This window comes from Schistocerca serialis, chromosome 3 (genome assembly GCF_023864345.2).
Source record: "Schistocerca serialis cubense isolate TAMUIC-IGC-003099 chromosome 3, iqSchSeri2.2, whole genome shotgun sequence".
NCBI lineage: Eukaryota > Metazoa > Arthropoda > Insecta > Orthoptera > Acrididae > Schistocerca > Schistocerca serialis.
In genome coordinates, this window is record NC_064640.1 from 135,216,755 (window position 1) to 135,238,090 (window position 21,336).

At 36.6% G+C, this 21,336-nt stretch overlaps 1 protein-coding gene across 1 annotated transcript in view; it reads left to right on the top strand.

Annotated features, from left to right (window-relative positions):
• The window catches only part of LOC126470720 (nose resistant to fluoxetine protein 6-like), a 167,866-nt gene extending 147,043 nt beyond the window's left edge, over positions 1–20,823 (top strand). The window contains exons 14-15 of the mRNA XM_050098724.1: positions 1,889–2,031; positions 20,500–20,823. Coding sequence (XP_049954681.1) covers positions 1,889–2,031; positions 20,500–20,625 — 269 coding nt within the window. The 3' untranslated portion in view covers positions 20,626–20,823. The remainder of the gene's footprint in view (positions 1–1,888; positions 2,032–20,499) is intronic.
• Positions 20,824–21,336: the final 513 nt, after the last annotated feature.

The following is a 21,336-nucleotide window of genomic DNA, read 5'->3' on the forward strand; positions in this document are numbered from 1 at the left end:
TATTCTCTACATTCATAAATGATCTGGTGAATGGGGTGAGCAGCAATCTGTGACTATTTGTTGATGATGCTGTAGTATGTGGGAAAGTATCATCATTAGATGACTGTAAAAGGATACAGGTCAACTTAGACAGAATTTCTATTTGGTGTGATGAACAGTAGCTTGTTCTAATTGTAGAAAAATGTTAGTTAACGCAGATGAGTAATTTAGTGTTTGTGGCCAAGATGTCAAACATGTGACAAATGAAATGCACAGGTAGCAGTAACAATTGTTTGTGTGTCACTAAGAAATGGAACTCAGTACAAAGTTTCTGGGATGAGTGTCCACACGACTTGATTACAAACTGAAAAGTCAATACTTTATGTTGCCTGGAAGGTACTCACAGCTATGATGTCCATGAAAGCCATAGTCAGTGGTGGGCTGATTGGGTGGTAGTGGACAATTAGCAATAAGCTCCAACAAGGCTCTGGGTTTGTAGATGGTTCAGACAGGACAAGTTATTTCATGTAGAAAAGTTGTGCCTGTGCCACGTAATGGTGAGGCTGGCACCCCGCAATACCATGGAGGCTGTGTGAGGCTTGCTTGAAAATGGCCTGTCAAGTTGTGTTGATGTCTGCTGTGTACATGTGGTCTCCTGGGGTATTGCTACTAACACCAGGGCTGCATTTACCCACAGCACATGCCTGCAAGAGTGGTGGCTGCCTGGTGAGATTGGAGCCCACCATATACAATACATAGGAAAAACAATCCTGTAATGCTGCTTGACACCATCACCTAGATTAAATATCTAAACATAATGTTGCAAATTCATATGAAATGGATTGAACACATAAGGTTGGTAATAGGGATGACAAATGGCCAACTTCAGTTTATTGGGAGTGTTTTAGAAAAGAGCACCTCATCTACAAAGAGACCACATATAAAACACTTGTGTTAACCATTCTTGAGTACTGCTCAAGTGTTTGGGATCTCACCAGGATGGGTTAAACAAAGACATTGAAGCAATTCAGAGGTGTACTGCTAGATTTGTTAATGGTAGATTTGACCAATATGTGAATATTAAGGAGATGCATCATGAACTCAGATGGGAATCCCTCGAGGGAAGACTACATTCTTTTTGTGAAACACTGCTGATAAAGTTTATAAAACATTCATTTGCAGCTGACTGCAGATCAAATCTGCTGCCACCAATGTACATTTTGAATAAGGACTGCGAATATAGGAGAAATTAGGTAAGAGAAATTAGAGCTCATTTAGAGCCATATAGATAGTTGTTTTTTTTTTTCCATTGCTACATTTTTGAGTGAAACATAAAAGGGAAATGACTAGCACTTACATGGTACCTCCTGCCTTACACCATATGGTGGCCTGTGGAGTATGTATGTAGATGTAGATACCAGCATCCATCTAATGGATGAATCATCATCAACTGCATCACTTACCCTCACTGCTTTAGGTACTGGGATTTAAACCAGGAGACTTGTTCAGTGCTTGTTGACAAGAAACCATATCTTTTACTCTAGCTGGTCCAATGCTGATGGTGGAGATCTTTTACAGTATTGAAATTTTAACCAGCTACCACCAGCTAAAGCATCACCACACTAGCTTGTGTAATTGTTTAGGATTGGAAACTTTTTTCCCCTTAAAGTTATATGCCCTTTTAAATTCTTATTTTAAACATTATTCTTCCTTTAAAATAGCCAACAAATCAGATGGTATCTATAAAGTTTATCATAATATCAATACTAAAAAATTTTTTGACATACATTTGTATTACAGTTATGTTTCAGTTTATAAATTTTCTTCCTAAAAATATAACACATTGTACTGTACAAACATTATCTTTGTTGTAGTTGCAGTAATCATACATCAAATGTTTAAACCACAGGTGCTGTGAATTCACTCCTGTCATTTCGTGCACTGTATCCACTCAGCAGATTGACGTATTGTGCATACCTGGTGCATCCACTGATAATGTTCCTGACAAGCTTCCAGATGGATGGTCCTTTGCATATTCATAATGGCCTTGTGGTAAGTAGAAGAGGGACATTGTGTAAAAAGGAACTGATTATGTTTTGTTAATAATTTATCTTGATTTCACTGTAGCTGCATGGTGAAACATTACTATATATGCTGAAGCACCAAAGAAACTGGTATACGTATGTGTGTTCAAATACAGAGATACGTAAACAAGCAGAATATGGTACTGTGGTCGTCAACCCCTATATAAGACAAAAAGTGTCTGTTGCAGTTGTTAGATCAGTTACTGCTGCTACAATGGCAGGTTACCAAGATTTAAGTGAGTTTGAATGTGGTGATATAGTCGGTGCATGAGTGATGGGACTCAGCATCTCCAAGGTAGCAATGAAGTGGGGATTTTCCAGTGCAACCCTTTCACAAGTGTATCATGAATATCAGGAATCTGATAAAAAATCAAATTTCCAACATTACTGTGGCTGGAAAAAGATCCTGCAAGAAAGGGACCAACATCGACTGAAGAGAATCGTTCAATGTGACAGAAGTGCAGCCTTTCTGCAGATTGCTGCAGATTTCAATGCTAGGCCATCAACAAGTGTCAGTGTGTGAATCATTCAACAAAATATCATCAATGTGGGCTTTTGGAGCCAAAGGCCTACTTGAGTACCCTTGCTTTATGCCTCGCCTGGGCCTCTTGACACTGAAATTGGACTGTTGGTGACTGGAAACATGATACCTGATTGGACGAGTCTCATTTCAAATTGTATTGAGCAGATGGATGTGTATGGGTATGGAGACAACCTCATGAATCCATGGACCCTGCATGTCATCAGGGGACTATTCAAGTTGGTGGAGGCTCTGTTATGGCATGGGATGTGTGCAATTGGAGTAATATGGGACCCATGATATGTCTAGATACAACTCTGATAAGTGACATGTACATAAGCATTCTGTCTGATCACCTGCATTCATTCATGTCTGTTGTGCAGTCTGACAGACTTGGGCAATTCCAGTAGGACAATGTGACAACCCACACATCCAGAATTGCTACACAATGGCTCCAGGAATATTCTTCTGAGTTTAAATGCTTCCACTGGCCACCAAACTCCCCAGACATGAACATTATTGAGTATATCTGGGATTCTTTGGCTCTTCAGTGTAGAAAAACACACTTAATTGCCACTTGCAACCTAGGCTAGTATCTGGAAATCTATGTCACAGAAGTAAATAATAAATGAAACAAGTGGCAAATAAGTGTATTTTTCCCATAGTTCATTACATTATATTTCATTTGCTTATTTTATTTGGTAACTTACACAGTGTAGTCAGTACAAACACAAAAAATAATTTTGTAGCCAACAGCATGTAAAATTATTTATCAAATTCAAGAATTTACCTGCCTTGTTTTGCTCCTATAGAGAAAACAAACCCTACTTTACAAAATATACTGACATTACAATATAGGAACATGCACTATCATTGCCACTGTTAGTATTTGTTTAATTTAATTTAATTCAGTTCACTTCAAATAGGTCATAAGGGAAGGTGTTCTCAACAAAGAATATTTAGGACTTCACAAAGCTTTACTAAGCACAGTCCTACTGGAGGTGGAATGTCTGTCTTCTTTTGACCTCAGAAATATCTTACCCAGCCTGTTACAGCAGTACTTACTGTTTAACATGGACTCGGAACTGCAGTATGGCTTGGTAATTTTATATCAATAAATCTTTACCATTGATGCAAGCCATGATAAGTGGCAAGAAAAATTTCTAGGATTGACTGAGGACCCAACATCAGAATGTGTTAGATATGTTATCTGACACCCAATTAGCCAATGAGTTGCACTAAGTAGTTAAAAACTTGTGTAACAGAAATCTTTGGTTGCATACAGCTTAAAAAGAAAACTGCTTAAACTTTTTTCAGGTTTTAATACTGCTAGCTATGCAAGAAATTGTAATAAGAATCACATAGTTCTAGGCTGATAACTGATTACTTAAGACAAAATCAAAGTGTGTGATATTATGCAATCAAACACAGTTTCCTAAGGATATGTATCTCTTATGTCGTTTTCATTGTTGTCTGCATTTGTTAGCAGATTATCACAATTTTCTTTTTGTACTAAGGATAGTGCAATGCTAAAATCCTATTTTTGCAAGCAGCTAGGTTCAAATACTAGTCCACCTACTTAAAAGTAGGTTTTTTACATAAATCATTATTGATGGATGTTAAAAGCTTATTTCCCATTAAGGTAAGGGGGTGAGTTAGGAGGTAAAGCTTTTCACATCACAGAGAACTCAATCGCTTGCAATATATATGTTTTATGAACATATAGTTCCTGAGATGGTGGAAAGCCAGCACTGTTAGTCCAACCAGAGTACTATGGATGTTTTAGTGACCACTCTTCAGAATACCATGAATTTTAACAAAAGTGTTATTTTAGCAAAAAGAATCAAACTTAAGCTCCGCTTACACACTTACATTCAGTTCCAGCACCATACCATATCATAATATACCATACAATACCATATCAAAGCATGTTTTGTTGTTTTTAGGGTGTGACCTTATGTTCCCAATTTTAGGAAGTCAAACAATAGAAAATCTGGAATGGAATAATAACAATATGAATTATGATAGATTGCTACTCATTGCATGGAGGAAGAATTGAGCTACAGACAAACACATTTAAAAGTAGATTTTTTGATATTATTCACCAGTCTTTGATAAGGTGAAGAAACACTCAGACACACATTGATTCAGTATTCAGTTTATTCACCATTGACCACTTACAGCGGAATAGGTCTGAACATTAAATATACAATTAACAACAACTTTAAAGTTTTTACAATTTAATTCCTTTTCTTTTAGGAATATTCTTATATACTAATGTCAATGCTTATTTCAAAATATTCTGTTATCTTGTAAAATGGGTGTTTGAGAAGCCAGTCATAAACCTTACGTTTGAAAATATTATTGGTCAGTGACCGAGCAGATGCTGGAAGTTTATTGAAGAGTTTTAAACTCATTATTTGTGTGAGTTTGCAGTCTTTGTGAGTCTGTGTCTTGGTATGTCAAAGTCCAGTTTGCCTCTGGTGTTGTGGGGATGTATGTTCTCTCTGGTCTCGAACTCATTTAAGTTGCTTTTGACATAAAGCAGGGCTGTGTAGATGTATAGATTCACCACAGTTAATATCATGTGCTTGATAAAGAGGGGATGGCAGTGTTCCTTGGGCTTAGCTTTGCTTATTATTCTGATTACTTTTTTTTGAATTTTCAGAATTTCACTGACAAAGCAAGAATGTCACTCATCAGTGACTATATCTGTCAGTCTCCAGATGAGATAACACACTCTTGCTATTCTCTTGCAGATATGGCTAACGTGTTCCTCCCAGTTTAATTTTGAGTCAATGTGGAATCCTAATAATTTTATTGATTTGCTTTCAACAGCTGTAGTTACACCCAGAATTAGCTCTTGTGTTTTATCAGGATTACACAGGAGTTCATTAGAAGAAAACCAATCCATTACTAGTTCTAGTTTTTCCTGTGTTGCCTGATGCAGTTCTGTTGTGTCATGGTGTGTATTGAGCAACGTTGTATCATCTGCATAACACACAACTGAATTTGCTCCTACATGGTAAGGTAAGTCATTAATTGCAATGATAAACAGAAAAGGACCTAGGACCGAGCCCTGAGGCACTCCAGTCTGAACTTCCTTCAGTGAGGAGCATCTATTTTTAATTGATACATACCGTCTCCTGTTACTTAAGTATGATTCGATTACATCCAAAGATGGTTTGTGTATGCCATAAAATTCCAGTTTTGCAAGTAGGGTGTTAGACATTAACATTGACATAAACAGAATGCTATATTATTTCACTTTCACTTACCTCATCAGTCAAGCTGTTGACAGTCGTAGGCTGCTGGAGGAATTATGTTTCCTGAATACTGATGATAACATGCACTTCAGTGCTAAAGCAAAAGCATTCTTAATCATTGTCCTTGTGCACTGTTCCCTTGCCCACTCAGATTCAGGTTAGCAGGAAGCAGTTTAGTGGTTGATGACTTAATCAGGTTACCAGTATCAAAGGCTTCTGGGCTCCAAGAATAAACACATGACAAATAAACTAAGAAAGAAAGAAGAGATTGTGGCAAATGTTCATCAGTTGTTAAACTGGTTCCAAAGTGGAATGGTAACACACCAGTGTAAATTCCAGTAAATGTGCAAGATCAACAGTAACTGTTACAACTGTAGAATGCGTGTCTCCAAACTGCATCCAGAAACATCACCTGAAACACAAGAAACTTTAGTTGCATCCAGTATGGGTTTAGAAGATATCATTCTACCCTCAACAACCTGAACTTGCTAGAGATGGCTATAAAATAGGATTTTCTACATAGACTGTGCTTTTCAATTTTATGAAGCTCTGTGATGCTATTTGGAATCATGAAATCATCAGACAACTTCAAAGAATATGTTTCCAGTATTGTCTTCTATCTCCATATAATCCTCCCTTCCATTTAAATTCTTGATATAACTGTCAAACCTGTTACACTGTAATTTCAAGTGTCACTACGTTCACATCAGCTTTTAAAGTAATGTTCTGTACAGAATATTCTGTACAACTGTATCCATTATTTGCTCTTTGTAGGTGCCTTCATCTGTCCATCTTAGCTCATGATTTATGAACTAAAGAGGGTTAGATATATCACTGGCTTTGGGTTTCCTTTTAAAAAGTTGTGTATGTGAACAGTTATAATTCTCATCATGTTTTTATCATACCTGAACTTTGTGTTTTAACTTTATCAGGATACAGAATTAGCTACATCCCAGACTACATTTTTAAATCAGTGCTTTTCTCAATATGTTAAGGGGTCTTTGAAGTCCACACAATGACATGAGGCAATACAATAAAGTGTTGTGAGAATGTGCACAGTTCTATCTTCATTCATCATTAGTTACAACAATGTGAACCCTGCAACTCAGTCTACAGGGGCAGCTCAGATGGATGGTATTGTCGTACGACAATTATTGGAAAAAGCAGTGATGCTGGCTGTCTCCATATCTGCAGGCTCCTCCAGGTATTTTGTCTGAAAAACAACTCCTCCACTGTAGCTATGAAATAGATTTATTGAGGTGGCAGCTGCCTACGAAGAGAAACATGCTGTGTATACCGCTAAGTATATTCTGAAACAAACTCTTCAAAAGCATACATTGTGAACATCCCTTTACAGCAATAGTTTATGTAATATTACAACAGAGTTCTTCTTCAGTCTCAAAATTCGGAGCCTCCATTCACCACAGCTTTATAAACTAAAGTGGGTTTTTAAAACATAGAGCTCAGTAATAAGAAAAGAATCCACTCATCATGGTGTAGTATATGTTCACATTACACAATAAAAAGGTTATATTGTTTACAGTACTTCAGCTACTTAATAAAATTTAGAGTGCAAAACTGAGTGAGTAGGTTTTTCTTACGTCTGCCATCTAGAATCACGAAAACTCTCCTAAGTTCAGACACAACATGGTTTCTGAGGCAGAGTACAGACTAGCACAGTGATGGTGTCCTTATGCCATGATGACTTTTTTCTGCCCAGTGGGTTGCAGCTTTCATCTTGTGGAGTGGACAGCCATCAGGACATTCTCCTTAACTTGCTGGTGGCTGCTTTCACTCCGAGAAAAATATGACACATCCAACCAACTATACCACTCATGGGCATCCCAACAGGGTATCTGCTATGGCTTTATAATTTTTTAACTTTCAGGGATCTTTTGCTGAGTGAAAAGTATCTTCTTAATCTGCAAAACAAAGGTGCAGGAATTTATTAAAAATGTGGCATGGTCGGCTGTGAGCATGAAAAGAAATCATAGAGACCTCATTTTGGCTGGAGTCATAACTTTACATTGATGCAAAACCACACATTCCTATGAATTTTATAATTTACACCATATAAAAATATTCATACTGAGGACTTAAAATGAAAGGCAGTTAACCTCTTCAGATCCTCTACCCTCTAAACTTAATTTTACCAAAAAAAATTGAGTTTTATTTGATGTTATGGTCAACATTAGTAAGGAAACATTGTTCTTTAAAAAATTTTTTGATTGGTTTTTTGAGAATCTGATGTGTCATATACGACACACTAGTACTGAAGGCAGACAATTATGGAATGAATGTATATGACTCCATATGTTATAATATAAATTTATTGGGCAAGTTAAATAAAGAAACAAATTTCATTGTACAATATCAAAGTGTTAATATTTGTAGATTACATTATTTTAACACCCACAGATTTTTCTTGGAGTTCAGTTCATGTGAAAATCTCGAAAACAATTTCTGACCTTCACGAGGCACAAATGAATCTTGCACTCTGTGCAGAAAACTCGTGCTCTTACACTTTTACATCCTGGTCGCCTACTACGATGAGTCTTTTCTTCGTTGGTGACCTCTGGCATGTGAATAGCACTGCTCTTTCGTTTAGCATCACTCGGAATTGGTGCTGGAATACTTTTTCTTTTCAAGGAGCTGGAGGCGATATCTACTTCTTTATCTCCATCTGTAGATTCGTCATTAATATCAGATATATCATTTCCTGAATGGATAAGCCACTCTGATACGTCAATTTTAAATTGTAGGTAGTCCATCGTATTCTTCCTTCTTTTCTTCAGTGCATTACAGTCTCTCCTGTACTCTATCCAAGCTGCAGCACAAACAAAATCAAAGAGATGCAGGATCATTCGCACTGTCCACTTTCTTGATCTTGCACTTTGTCTGTAAACAGCAATGATACGATCCAGCATGTCGACCCCGCCCATATTTTCATTATATTTTTCGATAGCAAGAGGCCTGCTGATATTTACGTATTGCTTGTCTTGCTTTGACCAACGCCTGCACTGCCCCAGAGGCAATTTTCCTTCTGCGGATGAGGCAACAATTACAGATTTGTTGTCATACCATTTAATAATGGCAATTTGTCCATCACCACGAACAGACTGATCAGCTGCACACCGACCTGCCTTTTTCATTTCTGTATCTGACTGAAGATCGCTCGCTCTTGGAACTTTACAAGACTGTATTGTCCCTGTAGCCTGACAGCCTCTGTCTGAGTGTAGACAGTCTAGGAGCTCAACCGACGTAAAGTATCGGTCCATATAAATTATAGAACCTTCAGGTAGCGTAGTTGCCAGTCTCATTACTACCTTTCGGCCAATGTTCAAGTAATCATAGCCTTCCAGTATACTGTCACCTTTCCCTTCATACATGAAAAAGGCAAGTGGTAATCCATCTGGAGATGTGGAAACGAAATTCTTGAGGCCATACGGATTAGGCTTTCCACGAATGTATTGCCGCATCGTTGTCTTGCCCCAGAAAGGAATCATCTGTTCATCAATGGACACCTTCTGTGTCCTAGGATTTTGTAAACAGCCTGCTCTGACGGTGTTTAGCAAAGGACGAATTTTCCAATATTTATCTTTTGCTCTCACATCACTAGACACATCATTGTCTGTAATTAGTTTCAGTGCACTTCTGATTGCAAAAAACCGCTTCCTTGACATTTTCCCTGCTACATCATTCACTCTCGTCCCAAAAGCCCAATACATATTTAATCTGGGGTAGCCAAGGCATGACATCTTGATTGATGCCTGTGCGTGAAAAAGATGACTGATTGCTACAGGATGACAACAGCTCAAAAACACTGTAAGGAATATATTTAAGAAAATATTCTCTTGTCTCACAATGTTTCCCTTGCCAAACAGTTTCTTCAAATACTGGTGCAGGTGGTAACGGCTCAAAGACGTCTGTATGGCGCCAAGGGGGAACATTTCTGGATTTCTGTCTGCCAAACTGATCAGTCACAGTATCTGAGACAACTTCACAAGAATCGTCATCACTTTCCACTTCTGGTGCTAAAACAGTATCTTCATTGCATTCTTCATCACTGGATAAACATTCAAGTTCTGAGATGTCTCCATCGAACTCCAGAGGTCTGTCCAACTCTTCAAGGATCTGTGCATCTGACACTGAAGAAGTCAACAAAGGTTTAATTACTTTAAATGAAACAAAAACCTGTAATTATAGTTACAGCATCAAACAATTAATGCAACTTTTGTAAAATAAGTCTAAGGATAACGATTGACTATTGCTCAATAATTTTAGGACATGTTTTCTAGTGTACACAGAAATACACATTCAGTTCCAATGTGTCCTATCTGACACACGTGTACAAAGCCTTTTGTAGTACAGAGAAAAATATTATTTCGTTGTTTTAAAACGCTCACATACCGAGCAGTAGTGTTTGCCTCAAACATTATGCACGTTAAAGTAATACAAAATGTAAATAACTTTACATAAATGGGTACTTACAATATCTCGACATCATTTTGTCCGCCTTTTCACGCATGCACTCAGAAAACAAAGCTTACACTCGTCACTTTACTCGCCAGACCGCTGAAACTCGCGACAATCCATGCTGACATCTCGCGGACGTCTGGGAAACTACTTAGACATGTGTCTCTGGCGTTACATTGGCGCTGTGGCTAAACAAAGTTCACCTATTTTGTGTGTCGTATACGACACGCAGGATCTGAGGAGGTTAATCTAAACAGTTTTTTTCAATATTTAGTCAAAACATTAATTTCAGACTAATTTGATCAAACTGAAGGATATATCGATATGGGCATGGAGAATGCTTACTGTATTTGAAATACACATTACTTTTGAATTATAGATCTCTAATGACATTCCCTAGCTGTCACAAATTCATCTATAAAACACCAGCACCAACAAAAATATTTGTTTAACTTTGAAGAAACTTTGAAAAACATGCTTTCTCAGTATGTACTATGCATTGACAACATTGTATTTACTGCACAAGCTTTGTTCAGTGGTGCTAAAATGAGTACGTAACAGGCTGTGAGGTGACCTATATGCTCTCTGCATCGACAATGGACAGATTCACAGTGTTTATTAAAATATGAGCTGACAACATGTTGACACGTGAAACAATGATATAAATAGAAGGGGAACGTGGAAACTCGCCACAGAGCATGGGTCACAGCACTTGCTGCACTTTGTATCCCTTCACCAGTGGCATACAGGTAGTCAGTATGGAGTGTGATGGCCTGATGGCAATACAGGATGCAGACAGGTCTCCATTCTGCATGGACTTGTAGTAACACATTACTGGACAAGCATTGTATCGAGTTAGCAGTGATCCATGATAGCAATGATAGGGGTGAAATCCCCTCTTCTACAGTGCACCTAGTATGTTCTTTTTAATTCATATCCAGAGAGCAAGATGACCATCCTAAACACGTGATGTCTTCATATTTCAGGCACTCGTCCATCAGGACAACTCAGTATAGTTTAGCATTATCATGTATCAGAGGGAATCCAGGTACATATGCACCACAAAACAGCGTATAAACCCTTGGAGGATATGAGTCGTATAGACTGTTGCTATCACAGTACCCTTAAGACACAATGTTTAGATGTACATGCACCTAACCTGATGCCTTCCCAGATAAGAGCATTGGCACCACCATATTGGCGCCATTCCACAATATTAGTGTGGTTTGTGACATGTTGCAGGGGCTTATCAGATGAACAGCCAGAGAGAATCATCCTCCAGCTTAAGTACAAGATGTCTATGGATAGAACATACCTTGCTGTTCTTAAGTCCACTCAAGATAGAACGATACTATATTTGCTGAGCCAGATGGTGCAGGGGAATCCAACTGGCAGGTCATTAAGCATACACAACAGTCTGTCAGAGCTGATAATCCACTGGCTGATGGGAAATGTGTGACCCAAAAGATACCAAAAATATTTTCTCCTCTCTGAAATTATCTCCTTGTTCATTAAATGATGCTATTGACAACATTCAGTTCCCAGTCTTCCTCATGATTACTGAAGCCTGTTTCTGGTCTATCAATAATCAAGTCATGCAAAATGCCATTCATATGCATTTACCATCCTGCTTCTCTGTAACACAAATTCTGTATTCTGAATGCCTGCGTTCATGATACCTGTGATGTTCAGCTCTTGGATCACATTTCACCATCATATCCACAGCTATTCTGGCTACGTGCAGACGAACACAGTGATTTCCATATCTTCTATCTTCTCTACCATCATATCAATGAACACTGTCCTCCAACTCTCCCCCAACCTTAACCCTCTTGTCTGAACAACATGGCCTTGTCAGTGGCAGGAACCTGACTCGGGGACAACCTCCCACATTACATTAACCTGACTCTGGGACAACCTCCCACATTACATTAGAAAACTAAATAACAACTCCAGCTTCAGAAGACAGACAATGTCATATCTATTAAAACAATAATAGTGATTACCATTGTCTTTTTACACTCCCATATCCCTTGTACATCCTTCTTTCCAACCTGATCTTGCTCATTTCCCAGTATTCCTAGCCGATGCAGTCTCCTTAAATTTACTTTCCCCAGAACTCTCTATAACAGAGAAAAATCTGCTCTGTCCACTTAAAACTTCTTCTTATATCGATTATTGTCATTATTATTATTATTGTTATTATTATTATTATTATTATTATTATTATTATTATTATGACTACTATTATCACTATTAGTGTCAGTAGCTGCAGCAGTACAAGTAATGCCAGTATTAACATTGTTAGTTTATAATCAGTATAATTTACTCACACCACTACTTGAGACACTCAAACCATCTTAATACTAGTTGTCATATTAAAATTGTTATTTCTAAGGTAACAGGAAGTAATCTCATGCCAAGATATGATCTTCAAAAGTATTACCACAAATAAGACTGAGTCAAAGAATTTTTGACTAAATAAACCCAGTATGCTAGACTCGATGCTGAATGTTCAAGAGAATGAAAGTAACTTCTGATGTGCTTCAAGGAAATGTAACAGGATTACTTACATTAGCAGTACCAGTGCACATAAATGATTTATCAGATACGATTAGCAGTATTAGATTATTTGTGGATAATGCTATTGTCTACAGAAAAGAGTTGTCACTGGATAAGGCAAGAAAATTCAGAATTGCATGGACAATTTGGTGTAATGAATGTCAGATTTTGAAATGTAGATAAACACATCATAATGTTGATGGCAAATGTAAATAACCCAGTAGCATCAGACTGCAAAATTAGTGGTAAACTTTTGGAGCTTGTTGCATTGTTTAAATATTACAGGGTAATACTACAAAGAAATAAATGTGACAAACATTTAAAACCAGTAGTATCAGAGATGAATGGTAAACATACATTAATGGAGTGGGTTCTTGGGAAGTGGAATGTGTGTGTAAAGGAAATGGCATAAAGCACTGATACAACCATTTTTGAAGTACTGCACCAACATTTGGAGTCCTTATGAAATAGGTATCACAGCAGTCATCACACAAATCCACAGATATGCTGTAAAGATCATAACAGGTAGGTTAAATCATTACAAAAGTCTAATAAAAATGCTCAGGGAACCAAAAAATTAAAATATTTTCATGGAAAATGATCTCATTGACAAAATTTAGAAAACCAGTGTTCCAGGGAGACTGTGTAACAATTCTTCTACCTCCATTGCACATCTCATATGATGATCATGAGAAAAAGATAACACAAAGTAGGTTGTGCACCAAGGCATATAGGCAGCCATTTTTCCTTTACTCCATATACAAATGGAATAAGACAGAAAAATTGCAAATATTTGTATGAAGTATTATCCACCATGAACTGCACAGTGACTTTCAGGGTATAAATATAGATGTAAATGTAAACCTTCTACAGGTATGTGAAGTATGTAAATTTTCCATGTTACCCTACCATAGTGGCACCCGCGCAGTATTACCATGATGAAATATTATTTCATATATGCTAAAAATAAGTAACTTATTAAAAAGGTGTATGCTATTGACAGTACTGGCAAATGCCTGCAGATATCCACTTATATATGAAGATCATGGATATTTATTCTGTCAGAATAAGTCAACTGAATTTAAACAGTGCATTATTTGAAATCTATCTATCAGATAGATTCCACAGGTACTATACCTGTCTAAGTACAATGCCACTGTCAAGCTGAAAAGTTTGGGGAGTACTACACCCAGTCAATACTTTTGTAGTCCCAAAAAATTAAATGATACATGCCAAGCAATTATAAACTGTACTGCATGAGACAATATTATTGAAATCTGTAGAAAAAACCAGTTGTTATTCAGAAGCTGTTGTTGTGGACATTAGTCTGAAGACTGGTTTGATGAAGCTCTTTGTGCTAATTTATCCTGATCAAGCCTCTGTATAACTACTGCATTCTGCATTTATTTGCCCACAGTAGTCAAATCTCTATCACTCTCTGCAATTTTTATCCTCCTCCCTCCCCTGCATTACCCAATCGATGATCCCTTGATACCTCAGAATGTGTCCTAGAAGCTAATCCCTTCTTTTACTTGAGTTTTACCATAAATTTATTTTCTCTCCAATGTTCCTTTCAAACTATGGACAGCCTCTGGTTCTCCCTGCTTATCAAGGTTCCATATGTTTAATTTCCTACATCTGTGCTATTTCTTCAGTTTTAATTTGCAGTTAGGCCAGATAGTGTGCTATTTTTAACTGGTCATTGCAACTGAGTCACATTCTATACTAATGGACCCAATCAGGAGTTTTACCCTGGCTGTTTTGTGGTATTTTCTGAAGTTGTCGATGTATCCTCAAGATTCTCATGCCAAAAGAATTTGCTGTTTCTCATGTGCATCATGCAGAGAAGCAAGTTAAGATGGTATAGAACTTCTTCGCCCATTAAGGTATCATAAAGAAATGTTATTCCACTGAGTACCTCAGCAGGTAAGAAGTAAGCCTGCAGATGAAGCAGTTAAGAATCCATTATCAGATGTAGTGTAACACAGTGTGCCTTTTCCCACCATGGTTTTACTTTGCAGTAGAGCAGGGGTGGCCAAGAATTATGCTGGTGAGCCATGCTTGGGCTTGCATGCCATAGTGCTCAGCTTGGCTGCACACTGCACGTACTGCCACATGACACTGTCTGAGCTAGAGGAGGAGAAGAAAGGGAAACTGTGAATGCACTGAATTTGAAAGGCAATTCAGTCACTCTGCATGTGACTAAGTTTCATATTTTATATCTCTCAACAAAATAGATCACAAACAAAACAAAGTTTCAGTATTATTTAATTATTTTTGACATGCTGAAGATGTAGTGTAATTTTTACCTGGTACAAACTGTCAATATATGTTGTTGACTGAAATCGCAAATGGTCTCAGAAATGACTCAGAAACTGATGTAAGACTGTAAATGTCATCAAAATGTTTAGAAAACTATCCTTGTAATTTTTCAGTGCCACACTTAATTCTTAAAGCCTCATGTTTTCTTTCATGCCAGTGAGTTTAGGGAAATGGACTGTGTTTTTTGTCAGAGTTTGTTCCTTCTGAAAGACAATTTTCTTTTCAAATACATCCCCATCAAATTAAGAACAAGTTCTTCTTACCTTGCAATGTCTTTCTGTGGGCAGTGAACAGTCAAGACCATTAAAATTCAAGCTCTACAATCCATTCCAGATGTTCTAATTTTCATTCCTGCTCTCCTTTTTACATGATAAATTCAATGATAGTGAGTTTTAAATTTAAAAAATCTTTCCAGGCATGCTCTTTGCCTTAACTAATATTCTTTTCAGTAATATATAAAGTCTTCGCACCCTTTGTTCTATTACATCAAAACTGTTGCAACGTCATTTCATACCAAATTTGTGGTACCTGTGGACTGTGTGACTGCAAAATATACAGAGTAAGTCACTAACTATTGCCACCTACAATAACTCCGAAATTATGATAGTAGCTGAAAGGTTTGTGGGACAAATGTTGCATGGAGCAGGGGCAATAATATGACACTGGTTTTTTGTTGCTAGATGGGGTCATGTCGGAGATATGGAGGTCAACTTTGTTTCTTTAAATGGGATGCTATAGTTTGGTACTTATTTTCTGATAGCGGCTATTGAGACGAATCCAATGATGTGTAACAGTAAGGTCTTTGAAGGTCAATGAAGGTCAAAAAGATGGCATGAACGTCCATTTACAGAAGGTGTTTGAAGTGATAACCACTGGTATCAGTGCAGTGCTGCAATCTTCTTATCATGGATTGAGTGGTATTCCTTATCACTTTGGCACTTATCAAAGCACATGCTCTGACGATTCTCAGTCGTATATCATGCAAATAGTAAATATTCACCGAATACAGCGAATCCATCTAACGTTCCATTGACATGTAAACACCATTCGATGGTTTTGCAATACAACAAAAATAGGAATGGTAAGACTAGTATCATTGAATCAAGCAAATGTGAATAATGTATTCCTTCAAAGAACAAGTCGATATGCTTCTCATTTACGGAGAGAGATAGAGACTTACATGCTGAGAGATATCCTCATCATATTCACTCTACATGTTGTACATTTAAATATGTGTATGATAAATTGAGAACAACTGGATCTTTAATGCATCAGAAACATATCCGTCAAAGGAAAGTTACTAACAATGCAACAGAAATTGGTACTCTTGCCACTGTGGTTTGAGATCCTTCTGTTAGTTTGCGTCATATCGCAAGGGAATCTGCCATAAGCCAGAGTAATGTTGTTCATGTTCCGCATCACCACAAATATCGTCCTTACCATATCAGTCTCCACCAAGAATTGACTGGTACAGATTGTATGCATCTTATTGAATTCTGTCAATGGGCTCAGCTTCAGATTCAGAGAGATAACACATTTATTAATTTGATTTTATTTATGGATGAGGCTACATTTATGAACCATGGAAATGTTAATTTGCATAACATGCATTATTGGACAACTGAAAACTCATGTTGGCTGCAGCAAGTTTCACACCAAAAACCGTGCTCGGTGAATGTAAGGTGTGGGATTCTAGACGACAGAATTATAGGACCCTATTTCATCGATGGAAATCTTAATGGTAGGAAGTACACCACATTCCTGCGAGAAACAATAGGTCTGTTATTGGAAGAAATACCTTTAGGAACAAGGAACAGAATGTAGTATCAACACAATGGGTGTCCAGGTTTTTTGCTGATGGCTAGAAATGAGTTGCAGAGACAATTCCCAAATTGTTGGATTGGATGCGGAGGAGACGTGTCGTCATCAGCTTGTTTGCCAGCCTGGACACCTCTGGATTTTTTCTTGTGGGGATTCATAAAAGGCATTGTTTATAAAGATGTTCCAACTACACCTGAAGATAAGTGAGAGAGAACTGTCAGAACATGTGCTTCGATAAGTGCCGAAGCGATAAGGAATACCACTCAATCCATGATAAGAAGATTGCAGCACTGCATTGATACCAATTACCATCACTTCCAACACCTTCTGTAAATGGACATTCATGCCACCCTTGTGACCTTTGTTGACCTTACTGTTACACATCATTGGATTTGTCTTGATAGCCACTATCAGAAAATAAGTACTAAACTATAGCATCCATTTACAAAACAAAGTTGACCTTCATATCTCTGAAGTGACCCCACCTAGCAACAAAAAACCAATGTCATGCAACTTTTGTCCCACAGACTTTTCAGCTACTATCATACTTTCGGAGTTATTCTTGGTGGCAATAGTTAGTGACTCATCCTGTATACTGAGAATTTTCATCCCCCTCTTCTGTCATTCTCATTCATATTAAAGGATGTGATAATAGATTGCTACACTGCCTCAAACAGCCACAGGACCTGTGAATATCCTTTAGACCATGAACAAACAGGGATGCATAAACAGTAGTGACACAACAATTACACTGAACTGAGCAATTCCCTTTAAGGCAGTGTCCTCCTCTGCAACAATAGTATACTCCAGTGTACAATACTTGAAACATTCAGGTTTCTGAATACTTCATTAAATAGAATCTGTTTTTTATTGTGGCAATAGGATAAAATTTACTCCAGGGGCTGATTTTTGTCCTGCTTTGTCATCCAATGAGATCATCTCTTTACTTTAACAGTTAGGTATTTTAGTAGTTTCTTTATGTAATCAGCGAGTCACATTTCATGACAAAATGTTTTAGCTCCTGTCCCAAGTTTGTATTTTAAACCAAAAACCATGTTAAAATATCAATTTTTGTTAATGTGCCTGAGAAAAAGAAGGCTAATTTTAACAAAAATTTTCCTACCCGTATTTGTGTTTTAGATACATTAATCATATTTGTCTCAAAATGGTTTAGTCAGAGTCCCAACAACTACTATGTTGAGCATCATCATCATCATCATCATCCAAACTGTCAATAGTGATTTACTACTCAAAAGCTTTGTTGAATTGTAACAATTCCCCATCCTCCATTAACTTGCTATCAAAGGATAATAAACTTTGATGAAACAGCAGTAACTGTTGCTACAGACCTTCTTTCTGTTGTATACTATACAGACTAACCATCTCAGTAGATAAATCAAAATGCCTGTCAGTCTTGCAAAATATTGCTAGAGTTATCTTATGGATAATGTGAATTATATGAACATATTACTATAACACAAGAAAGTTGCTATAAGAAACTAGATTATAATAGAAACTAATATTTTTATCTGGGACTCAGGTGTGCCCCTTAAGGGTTGTCAGGCATATTTCTCTCTAGTTTTTGAATAGATATTTGCAATTTGTAGACGGAATGAGCCCAAAAAAATACTTCACATTTGTTTTGTGCAATTCCCTTAGTGAGCAGAAAATTGTAGTTGGCTTTTCATTACTAACAAAGGTTTTAAAAATGATATATATATTGTGTGGGGGGTGGGGAGGTGGGGGGGGGGGGATAATACTGCTGCATGACAGCAGCAGACAATGTGATGTGGGCTGGTACATAAGAAATGACAAGTCGGGCAAAGAAGACATGGCAAATACATGTTAACCGATGTTTTGGTGTCTATTGTTGTCATCAACTGTATTAGAGACAGACTGACAGCAAGCCTTCCATTCATAGTACTAACACTGTCCAGTGCTGTGTCACTTTAAATATATATTTGTAGACTGGCCAGGTATTTCAGTTACCGTATCCTCATTTTCCCCATCTCAAGTCTCACTATGCTGTTTGTCTGCTACTGCGTGTAGCAAGTGCAACTCCGCTGCTGCTAGTGTACATGTTATTCTTCATGTTTTACTGTCACTGTTAATATGGCTCACTAAACTGAATATCAAACCAGATTAATTTTACCACCTTAATGCATGGAGATATAAAATATTACATACACTTCTGTTTGTTTCTTTCTTTTAAAAAAAGTAAATCCATATTTTCCACTGTCATTTGGTATTGCATGACACATGTGATTTGCAGTATCTTTTTGAGCTGAAATCATCTATACATTGCAAATATGAAATTTCAAATATTTAACAAAATAATCACAAAAAAGTACTGAAGTACTATTTGAAACATCATGTTACACCTGTGATTTGACTACAATTATATCTCTGTAAAAAACAGTTATAACATATTCTCTAAGATGAGATGTTGATGGGGATACAAAACTTCAGGTAAATATAAATCTGATGAGTTTAGCTTGAGAAGCATATCTGTACAAATTAAAGTGGACTTTCTGTCAAGTTGATTCATCTCTAACACATTGTTCTCATTTATATTATGTAATAATTTTTCCAGTTGCTCCATACATTACATGAATTCAATAATATTTCCAGTTATTACTTTTTTTACACAGGAAGTCATTCTAATTGATAATCACTTGCCTTAATCATTTCTCTCATATGTCTAAAATACTTTGTTTTCTGATAAAAGAATCATTTAAAGGAGTTCAAATATTACAGTACAATTAATCTAAAAGAGATACCTTTTTTTTATTTATTTGTTTATTTATTTTTTTTAAATCCACATTGTGAATATACATCACAGGTTATGGAACATATTAGTTTTACAAATTTGTTGTGGTATTACATAAACAGTTCTAATGTGTTACATATTAAAGTATCTACAGCTTAGGTTCTATTACACAAAAATAAATTTAGCAGTTAAATAAACATTACAGAAAAAATAAATATCACAGAAAATATATTACACAAAAATAAATGTTTACTGTCATAAATAGAAAGGATCACAGTGATAAATCTATATTCATCAAAATAACTTTATGAACAGCTACTACACAAATTAACATCACTAACTGTCTTCATAATGAACTGGAGTAGGCTACATTTCATAGAAGCCTTATTGTTTTCCAACATTTGTCCTATTGCCATAAAATTAGAGTTATACATTGAGATATATGATACTATTTCTCAGTTATCAGGTAAACTTGTAGAGTACCTGTATTTCTTCCTATTTCAGTGTGATAAAACACACACACACACACACACACACACACACACACACACACACACACACAAACAAACAAAAATAGTAAATAAATATTGACAGCTAAGATATGTGTCAGTTGTCTAGTTTATTACATCACTAGAAGCCTAATTATGATTATTTCTGCTTATTTTTGCAATTCTCCTAATGCAGTATTTAATGTTGCAGGTTGTCTTGTATCTTGGGAATGTAGTGGCAGCGTTCCTCCTAGCATTTGTCATATCTCTAATGCTAGAATCTCCAATTGTCAATATTCTAAAATTAGGAATGCAAACAAGAAAAAGGGACAGCTGAAAGACAGCATAAATATATTGATAAATTCTTCTCGGTTATCAGCTGAGTGTTGGCGTCGTCTTGTCGCAACATTTCAATGAGTTTCATACCCATCATCTTCTGGTGAGAAGACTTCATCAGTGGAATACGCCAAGAAAGACTGCAATCGCATATAGCATAAATATGTTGTTTTCAACAATATTCCATGGTTTTATTGTTGCGGAATGATCAGTTGAAAATGAATATTTTCATTTTGTTATGAGTCTAACATGTTCCATTTAAAGGCACATATTTTAAGTTATTTATATTATGCATTTATGTGAGTTTTTCAACATGTTTAAATCAAAGGTGAAACAAAGCTGAAAACTTTTTTATTCACTATTCTAGCATTCCTGACACCATATGCTGTTAAATGTGCATATTTGGAAAACATACTGTTGGAACCAGTGACATATTGAGAGTTCCATTTGCAAAGAGGTGAAAGATACTTGTATTATGTCACAATTAATTGCGGAATACTGGATATTTTCATCTCTGATGTTTAAAAGGTGGTTGTGCTCCTTAAAGACATCACAATAAAAAAAGGACTGCAGATTTTGATGGCAGCATCAGCAGTGTGTAAAAATTTATTGTCTTAAGTTAGAATGCAATTTCTGCCAGTGACATGTGTAAAGGGTATATGCATATCAGTTGAAGTCAGAAAGTATTTTTACCTCTGTAGGCAATTTAAAT